General features: G+C 45.3%; 1 protein-coding gene across 1 annotated transcript in view; it reads right to left on the bottom strand.

The window, feature by feature from the left end:
* Positions 1-6,137: 6,137 nt before the first annotated feature.
* The window catches only part of SMARCC1 (SWI/SNF related, matrix associated, actin dependent regulator of chromatin, subfamily c, member 1), a 201,763-nt gene continuing 197,706 nt past the window's right edge, over positions 6,138-10,194 (bottom strand). The window contains exons 25-26 of the mRNA XM_011939320.1: positions 9,110-9,286; positions 6,138-6,793 (exon numbers count right to left, since the gene is read on the bottom strand). Coding sequence (XP_011794710.1) covers positions 6,696-6,793; positions 9,110-9,286 — 275 coding nt within the window. The 3' untranslated portion in view covers positions 6,138-6,695. The remainder of the gene's footprint in view (positions 6,794-9,109; positions 9,287-10,194) is intronic.

Here is a 10,194-nt window from a genome sequence, read left to right as displayed (position 1 = left end):
GATGGTGACCAGGGACACCTGGTTAGAGGCAAACCTGAGGGTTTGAAAGGCAAATCTCAATTGTGGTTTTATTTATTTTTTTTTTGCTTTCTGATATTAAGGAAAAAAGTTCTAAAGTGTTTTATAAACACCTCCCTATACCCTCTCATATGTAAAGCTTTAGAAAATATATAGAAAAAGATATCCAAAAGATGTCCACCTTGCATTCTAAATAATGAAACTGCCACTTGAGAATGTGAAGTAAGAAAGCCAGGCGCTTTGGAAACCAAGCTCTACCAAAAACACCCTTTCCCCACACATGGAAGGACAGAAGGGAGGGAAGGACGAGAAAACCGGGAACTTTCAAGTCACTTATCAGCAGGGGTAAATACAAGCTCAAATTAAGGCATTTTTGTGGCTTGTCCTCTGGAATGGCATTCCAGCCTCCCAGCCTGAGCACCCCAAACCTCAAAGCATGATACTCTGACTGTCAAGTGAGTTCCTTGTTACCCTCAGCATCTCTTTGAAAACCCCTGTGATAGATGGAATGTGAGATTCTCAGAAATGGAAGGGAGAAGGTATAAGGAGCTAATATCCTGCTTCACTTTTCCCATCCCACCCTAACCTTAAAAGTACCGGTTCATGAAATTCTACTCCCTGGCTACTGTAACAAGAGGTAGTTTGGGGACCTGTACCCCCAGCCATCCTAACCAAGTTTCACGAACTAAAATATTCAGCACTATCTACCTTTTTTTTTTTTTTTTTTTTTGAGAGTTTTGCTCTTGTTGCCCAGGCTGGAGTATAATGGCATGATCTCAGCTCACTGCAACCTCCACCTCCAGGGTTCAAGCAATTTTCCTGCTTCAGCCTCCCGAGTAGCTGGGATTACAGGCATGCACCACCACACCGGGTAATTTTGTGTTTTTAGTGGAGATGGGGTTTTGCCATGTTGACCAGGCTGGTCTTGAACTCCTGACCTCAGGTGATCTGCCTGGCTGGGCCTCCCAAAGTACTGGGACTACAGGTGTGAGCCACTGCGTCCGGCCAAGCAACTGTTTGTCTGCAGAAGAGACCTGCTGCCTCAGCAGGTGACCTAAGCACTTCTCGGGCATCCTGTAGCTACTGTGGAATAAGCTGACTGCAAACAGGGATGCCACAGGAAACCCATCCATGTCTGGACCAAACCAGACACATCAATCAGCCTGTGCCGATTTGGTTGGATCCACCTTCTATCACCTGCTCAGTTCTGAAACTGCTACAGAAATCTGCTAGGGAGGATCAGAATGAAACTGCGTAGCTATTACCATCTAAGACTGTTCCCACTTCCTTACATTCTTCTGGACCAACTGCCCTGAGAGAGCACCTTAGATGGTAGATTGCCACAGAACCAGAGCAGGAGGCATTTTCCTTGTCACTTGTCTGAAGGTGGTTGTCACACTATATTAAGGCATGGCTATTTTCCAGAGGCCTGCAAAAGCTGTATCCTAAGGGGAGGTGGGAGTATCTCCCCTGAAGGCTAAAGTTGCTGTCCAAATTAGTCAACCGGCTGCCCTCTCCAGGTTACAAGGGCATGGAAAGGTCTTTGGGGGCAGTGGTAGTAAAGATGACTACAATTCTGTGTGGCAGGCTAAGAGCAGGGGTTCCATAAGAACTGTAACAGGGCTACAGTTGGCTACAGTTGGTTTTGGAACCTCTGTTTGATTCATAGCACCTTCTCTATCCCTTTAGTCACCCTTTGTGTACGACAGTCTTGCCTCAACTTTGTCCCAAGGACTTCAGGATCACAGGTGTATCCTAATGGCCAGAGTGCTGGCATACCTAAAAACAAGCCACAGGGAAATGAAGCTGCGGGGAGGAGCTGCCCACAAGGAGATCCAACAAAGGAGGTTTGGGTCTGAAGGCAGGTAGCGCTTCCTTCAGGGATATACCTTTGCATCCCATTCTGAAATGACCTTCTTAAATGGAGATAATCCATCAACAGGGAATTGAGGGTACTTTCACATTGTTTCCAGGAAGACACCCCCCTTTAATGGGAGCAAAAGAACTATGCTCCTGGAACTGTAGAAAGCAGGGGTTTTGTAATAAACAGTTACAGGCAGAGCGGTTTGCAGAGTACTCTCACAAACTGGCATTATATAGACAAAAGGGTGCTCTGGGTATGCAGATGGATGTTTTTCCACAGTGAAGGTCAATCCTTCAGGCTACCATATCCAGCAGGACAGAAATCATGGGAGACCACCCAATTCACAGACTATCCACATTGTCCACCCGCAAGTTGTCCCCAGGAAACTTTTTTTTTGAGTTTTGCTCTTGTTGCCCAGGCTGGAGTGCAGTGGCGTGATCTCCAGCTCACTGCAACCTCCACCTCCCGAGTTCAAGCAATTCTCCTGCCTCGGCCTCCCGAGAAGCTGGGATTACAGGCATGTGCCACCACACCTGGCTAATTTTTTTGTATTTTTAGTAGAGACGGGGTTTCTCCATGTTGGTCAGGGTGGTCTTGAACTCCCAACCTTGGGTGATCCGCCCGCCTCGGCCTCCCAAAGTGCTGGGATTACAGGTGTGAGCCACCACGCCTGACCTCCAGGAAACTCTTGATTGCATTCATTTTCTTTATGAACACTTGGAAGAATACAAAACATTTTTTATTAACCATTTATGGTCTTGTACCCCACCCCATTAGAATAAATGGCCTGGATGGCATAGGCCCTGCATACTGTATTCACAACTGCAATTTCACTGTATTAATGGACCAATGTCTGGCAAATAGTGGGCCCTCAAATGTTTACTGTATGAAACATCTTATACAATAAACTGTAAGGAACTGTAGGGATCTTGCTCTATCATACAACCTTCTTAACCACTGGCTCTCCAAGGGTGGTTCCTTGACCAGCTTCATCAGCATCTCCTGGGAACTTGTTAAAAATGCGAAATTTGGGCTGCGCGGTGGCTCACGCCTGTAATCCCAGCACTTTGGGAGGCCAAGATGGGCAGATCACGAGGTCAGGAGATCGAACCATCCTGGCTAACACAGCGAAACCCCGTCTCTACTAATAGTAAACAACAACAAATTAGCCGGGCGTGGTGGCGGGTGCCTGTAGTCCCAGCTACTTGGGAGGCTGAGGCAGGAGAATGGCATGAACCTGGGAGGCGAAGCTTGCAGCAGTGAGCCGAGATGGCGCCACTGCGCTCCAGCCTGGGCGACAGAGCGAGACTGCGTCTCAAAAAAACAAAAACGAGCAAAATTTGGTTGGGCGTGGTGGCTCTCACCTGTGATCCCTAGCACTTTGGGAGGTTAAGGCGGGAGGATCACTTGAGTCCAAGAGGTTGAGGCTGCAGTGAGCTATGATCATGCCACTGTACTCTAGCCTGGGTGACAGAGCAAAACCCCATCTCTAAAAAAAATTTCTTTTTTTAAAATTTTTTGAGATGGAGTCTCACTGTCACCCAGGCTGGAGTGCAGTGGTGCGATCTCAGATCACTGCAACTTCCGCCTCCCAAATAGCTGGGATTACAGGTGCACGCCGCCATGCCTGGCTAATTTTTTTGTTTTTACTAGAGACAGGGTTTCACCATGTTGGCCAGGCTGGTCTTAAACTCCTGACCTCAGGTGATCGGCTCACCTTGGCCTCCCAAAATGCAAGTGCTGGGATTACAGGCGTGAGCCACTGCACCCAGCCTAAACTATTCTTAATTGAATGTGGGGGAATTACTCCATGGTAAGGACCCATGGAACCTATGTAAGACTAGTTGATCATGCATGTCCTCCAATATCCTAAAAATAATTCACACTCAAGTTTATAAACCAGTCTTTAGTTTGAATAAAGGATTAACCTGCCCCATCACCCTTGAGAAAGTACAGGAATCTGGTGAGACCCAGCTGGCTTTGGCTCTCTTTATTAGAGGCACACTTTTGTGAAGAGCAGGGCATTCATCTCATGGCAGACACAGATTCCTCTTCTTTTGCTTCACTGGATTTATGAGCATCCTGAAAACAATCACTTCTTTTTTCTGCACGGGGTTTATTGTCCTTAGAGTATGTCAAGGTTCACAGAATCTTCTGCCCTCAAGGTCTGCCTCCAACTTGGGACTGTCTAAACTGCATCCTGACAAACATTATCCCATTCACTAAGGAAAGCTATTTCTCACACCAGGAGGTGCCAGGATGTTGGCCATCATTTTTGGAGAACTTCCACTCATTTTCACTTTGACCATGCAAATGAACACTGGGTGAGATATGCTCAAAATGTGTGTTCCTTACACGTCATGAAGGTGGGCAGTCAGGAAGGAAGCCCGAGTCACAGAATTTTAACTGCCGACCAAACCAAGACAAGGCGGGGCCAAATGTTTAGGTTCTTCATGGGATATATGAAGAAACTGGTATATGAATGCAGAGAATGGGACTAGAATCCAGAAATGGTGTTCCATTTATTGACTGAAAAAGAGGGAGATTAGGCCTTCTTCATTCATTTTCTCCAATCTCGCCAAACTCCCTCCCCTCGCCAAACTCCCTCCCCTCATTTTCTCCAAAATAACAACACACTGAGGAACATGTTTGTACAAAAACCACGTATTATTCCCCTCCCTTCACAAAATCAGGCGGCTGTGAATTACAGGAATAAAACCAGATCAAAGACATGAAAAGAAAAAGCCACCACTTATACTGAAATATAACAGTGTTAAGAATTCAGGTATTTTGTAGAATTATTATTATAGTAAAAATATTTCCACCTGGATCTTTTAAATTTGAAAGTGATCACATTAAAGACCTGAGGTTACAAGGGACCACAGTATGAACCAGAATTCCATTTTCCTTCTAGGACTCCAGGGGAACAGGTAAGTATTTGGAATGAGTTTCCTTTGGGAAAGACTGGCAGGAAGTAGGGAAAACCCTGGCCACTGTCAAAAGGCACTGGGGTCTTTCTGGAGCCAAATGCATTGGAACTAAACTCCAGTAGGAATAAACTCATTCCCATTTCCACTCCCAAGAGTCCAGAACAAAAACAAAAGGACCAAGGTCTCCTCGGTTCCAGTATTCCAGTACTCTGATGGTGACCAGGGACACCTGGTTAGAGGCAAACCTGAGGGTTTGAAAGGCAAATCTCAATTGTGGTTTTATTTATTTTTTTTTTGCTTTCTGATATTAAGGAAAAAAGTTCTAAAGTGTTTTATAAACACCTCCCTATACCCTCTCATATGTAAAGCTTTAGAAAATATATAGAAAAAGATATCCAAAAGATGTCCACCTTGCATTCTAAATAATGAAACTGCCACTTGAGAATGTGAAGTAAGAAAGCCAGGCGCTTTGGAAACCAAGCTCTACCAAAAACACCCTTTCCCCACACATGGAAGGACAGAAGGGAGGGAAGGACGAGAAAACCGGGAACTTTCAAGTCACTTATCAGCAGGGGTAAATACAAGCTCAAATTAAGGCATTTTTGTGGCTTGTCCTCTGGAATGGCATTCCAGCCTCCCAGCCTGAGCACCCCAAACCTCAAAGCATGATACTCTGACTGTCAAGTGAGTTCCTTGTTACCCTCAGCATCTCTTTGAAAACCCCTGTGATAGATGGAATGTGAGATTCTCAGAAATGGAAGGGAGAAGGTATAAGGAGCTAATATCCTGCTTCACTTTTCCCATCCCACCCTAACCTTAAAAGTACCGGTTCATGAAATTCTACTCCCTGGCTACTGTAACAAGAGGTAGTTTGGGGACCTGTACCCCCAGCCATCCTAACCAAGTTTCACGAACTAAAATATTCAGCACTATCTACCTTTTTTTTTTTTTTTTTCTTGTAAAGGGTTTTTTAAAGAGGGAGAAAAAAATGCACACAAAGCAGTGAATAGTAGGCTAGACTCATTGCGGGGGTCATTACCCAAGATTCCTAACTTTCAAGGCTAGTTGAGGAAACTAAGGAATGCTTCCCAATATTACAACCCTCAAAGCTCAAACTGCCCCAAGAAAAACAAAACACTCACCCCCAATCCAATGAATCATCTGCATAGAAAACCAGAGCCAGCGGGCCTAGGGAAGGAGCAGATGTTTGTGCTCTCCTCTAGCACATACTAGTTCAGTGGTATGTTCTGCCAGGCAGTGTGGAGGCCCTCAGAGGCCTCACTAGGGAATAAAATCACTGAGGTTCTCCTTCCACATCTCTTTTAACCATCAGCACCATTCTTAGCTCAGAAAAGCAGAAATAAGGTCACTTATAATGCCTTAAGGTTTGTCCCCTGTGGCTATCCCTCTTCTGCCCATCACTATTTTTTGGTTCCTATTAACTTAGGGTGCTCTCCTTTAAAACAATAATAACAGAAAGATAAAATGATAATGATTATATAGCATTATCCATAGAAGCGTAAGACAAAGCAAAAAACTGCAAGAGAGCAAAAATGATAAAGACATAGCATGCTAAAGTTGACAGGACCTGCAGAGAAACTGTCAGCTTACTCTCACACCAGGACAGGGGAGATGCAGGTTATTTTAAGGATGACCAGGGCACACTGTCACCACAGGTTTCCCCTTGAGTGTTGGCTGAGGACCCAACACAAAAAGTGTCAGAGGGAGGGGTGGTAAGAGGAGTGGGGAGGCACTGGACACGTGCTTGGAGCTGTGAGAAGAAAAACCCTGAAAGAAACCAAAGAAAGTTTGAGGAACGCAAGTCTTGTCATCCCCACTCCAGCTCATGGTGGTGGGCGTGGATGTTCTCTGCATCTTCCAGGCTAAGGAGCAGCTGAGGCTGGTGGGCCAGGAGCAGGAGGCGGAGGGACCCCATCTGCAGGTGGTGGTGGCGGCGGCTGCTGCTGTGGTGGAGGGGGATCTGCAAACATATCCAAGAGTAACTCGTTATTGCTGGAAATACAAGGGACTTAGAGGAAAGAGCCTATTCAGTGAAAAAAAGACACAGAAGTCATTTTCTTAGTGGCAGGCAACCAATGCACCCTATGAGGCATTGATTCCACTGTGGTCTATGCAGGTCAATTCCTTCTGAATCTCCAGGGTGCTGCTCATGTTGCTTAGCCTAACCCGAGTGGCTGTGGAGTGGGAGGTGTCTGAATTTCCCCCACCCTCCTTCCAGGCCAACTCCTTCCACGAATCGCTCAGAAGTTAATTTTGATTTCACTGTATTTCAATGGTTCTAATTTTATTTCTTCAGTTAAATAATAAGCTCCTTCCTGGGACAGTTCTATGTCTTATTTTTCTTTCTCCCACAGTCCCTAGCCTAGCTGGGCACACAACAGATGATCAATACATTCTTGCTATTTAAATGTCTCCACCAGGGCCAGAGAGCTTCACTTGAGGCAGTTGCTGACAAACTGGATAGTCCAGGGAGGCCTCCACAGCTCCTGAACTGCAGTCCTTCGATTTTTGGCCCAAACTAGGTCATGTCCTAAAGGGAATAATTAGTATGAGTGTCTGGGACACTTTCCTATGTCAACTTTAGCTGCTTTAGTGTACAAAGGAACCCTAGAGATCATTTAATCTGGGTTTTAAAAACCCCTAGATCTTGCCAGAATTGAAAACATATGAAACAAAGCGCAGCCTTGCTCACCAATCAATTCACCCAACTCTATGCCCAAGAGGTTTCTACCAAACCCTTAAGACTCTTCAAAGCATTTTGAAACTCACTGATCTAATCCCTTTTGTCATCTTTCAGTGGAGGAAATGAAGGGCTGAAGTGGAGAAGCAACTCATCCAGTGTGGCCTACCTAGTATCCTAGAACCAATTCACATGGCTCAGAATTCCCAGAGCACTGACTTATGGTAGGAACCAGGCAGCAGGTGGGAAGGTTCCACCTGAAACCCTCCACATTCTCAAGGAGCTCTACTGAGGTCCCTTTGGGAAGGAATCCTGAAGTGCAAAACATGGGTGACCAGCAGGGCATGACAGTGGTAAATTGGTAAAGACCAGTGACACTACCTCTGCAATAGGGATGGAAAACTGGTCAACTCTCCTGACAGGCGAGTTCATTTATGTACGGTTCACAGGGTGGCTTGGCAAACATTTTCTTGCCAAGAAAAAGAGGTACCAACTGTACTATACAACCTCTGACCACTAGCTTAAGGGAGGTAATTAAAAAAAATTGTTGTGATCTTATATACCTAGATAAATTAGTGTCTTTCTTTTGTGTACCTATTTTGTCCCAGACTCTGGGGGCCAGAGAAGAGTAAGACACGTCTCAGTCCGTGAAACCTCCCAGAGTATTACAGTGTACTTCAGGCACATCATAGTCTCCTGTAACCTATGGTATGTTCTATATGCCTTCACGTAACATTTGCTAAGTTCTATCCAAGTTTTCCTTTCTTGTTTTCCCAACTAAAGCTCCTACAGAGCAAGAATTCTTATGCTTCCTATCTCTCTGAACTATAAATAGTAGCTAAACTTTTGGCCACACGTGAACTTCTACATGAACCTAAGATTACAGATGTGGCTGGAGTACCTGACCCACTATTGGCTGCATTTCAGCATCATCCGCACTGGGAAGACCTTCTGGAGTAAAATGCAGGCCAGGGTCTCTGAAACAATCCTCAGGCCAAGGCTGAAGCCGAGCAAGAGCCTATGGGAGAAATGACCTGGCCTCTAAACACAGCCTCAGACAAGTATCACTTAGCAGCACCAGTGCTTTCTTCATTGAGCTTGCTGGGACTTCGTATTTCCTCTCAACACAGACCCTGAATACTATTTTCTTAGCCTACACAGCCACTACTAATACATCAAGAATGGCTATAAGAAACATATGTGTTATTCCAGCTCTAAACTCACTTCTTTTCTTTACACACATCACTTTTGAACCCTGTATCCACAAAAGGCTGCTGTAGGGAAAACCACCACCAGTAGCTCTACATGTCTGTTGAGAGTCATAATGAGACAGGCTTAAACAGAGGAATATCTTTTTGGCCCCAATGCTGACAGTGCATGCCATAAAGGCATAACCCTGATTAGAAGCATTTTGTCACCTGTGCACCTGTCCATCAGGGGTGCCTAAGAACAAAGACTGAAAACTGGTCTTCTAGAAGCCACTGTCACAGACTGCATCATCCATGGACCTGCCAAATCTCGGGGAGAGAAAAAAGCCTTATCTACAGCCCTCCAGAACAGACCCTGGGATAATGCATCCCCTACCGTGTTACTTACACATGCCGTTAGGTGCTGTCAGGGATACCCGGGGTCCCAAGATGTTTCCTGGCATTGGAGGCATGCCAGGAGGGGTAGGGCCACTCCCAGAGGGGTGGATGTTGGCTGCAACAGTGGGAATCATGCGGCCTGGCATGTGCTGCCCGGGCATCATGGAGCCTGGGCCTGGTATCTGACCTGTGGAGGGAGATTTAAAGTACTGTAAGTATGCTAGAAAGGGGTATAAGAAAGGGATCAACTTAAATCCAACTCCTAAATACAGACAAATATCCAACCTTCCAAAGGATCTGAAATACCAACAGAGCAATAATCTGTAACAATCTCTACGTCTAGCTTTTTGTATTCTGAGTTTTTTGGACGGAGGGTGTTAACGGAGGTAGATCTGTGGAATGACTGATTATTCTAAACACTGGCAAGAAGGTGGCTGTAAAAAGAAATGGCAAAGGTTCCCTAAAATAAAGCACTCACTCTGGTTAGTTTGGGTGAGCAGTAGATTGTCAAATGTCTTCCTGAGGATATACAATGCCAAGCATAGCCCACAGGGAATGGAGAGGACTTTAAAAGGAAGTCAGCAAGTAAAAGTCAGTAAAAGGACCAGAACTCAGTCCACATTGTGCTCCATGGCTTACAGGGAAGGTTTGTCTGAAAGGGTATTAGTACTGCGAAATCACCATTAAAAGGGGATTCTGATTTGAATCCCCAATTCCTGTCCACAACTATTTCTCCCATTAAAAGTCTCATGTATGGTTCATTAAAAAAAAAAAATCATTCCTTATAGAGGTCACTATGAAGCACTCGCCTGATAGACTCATATGGGAAAACACAGATGAGAGCTCCATCTCTTCCTACCGTTTTCTCCCTTTCCCTTCCTTTCGTTTCTTTCTTTTCTTTTTTTTTTTTTTTTGACAGTCTCACTCTGTTGCCCAGGCTGGAGTGCAGGGGCATGACCTCAGTTCATTGCAACCTCCGCCTCCTGGGTTGAAGCAATTTTCGTGCCTCAGCCTCCCAAGTAGTTGGGATTACAGGTGCCTACCACCACGCCCAGCTAATTTTTTTTGTATTTTTAGTAGAGACGGGTTTTTTTT

This window comes from Colobus angolensis, unplaced genomic scaffold (genome assembly GCF_000951035.1).
Source record: "Colobus angolensis palliatus isolate OR3802 unplaced genomic scaffold, Cang.pa_1.0 Scaffold18, whole genome shotgun sequence".
Lineage (NCBI taxonomy): Eukaryota > Metazoa > Chordata > Mammalia > Primates > Cercopithecidae > Colobus > Colobus angolensis.
This window is presented reverse-complemented; position numbering and strand designations above follow the sequence as displayed.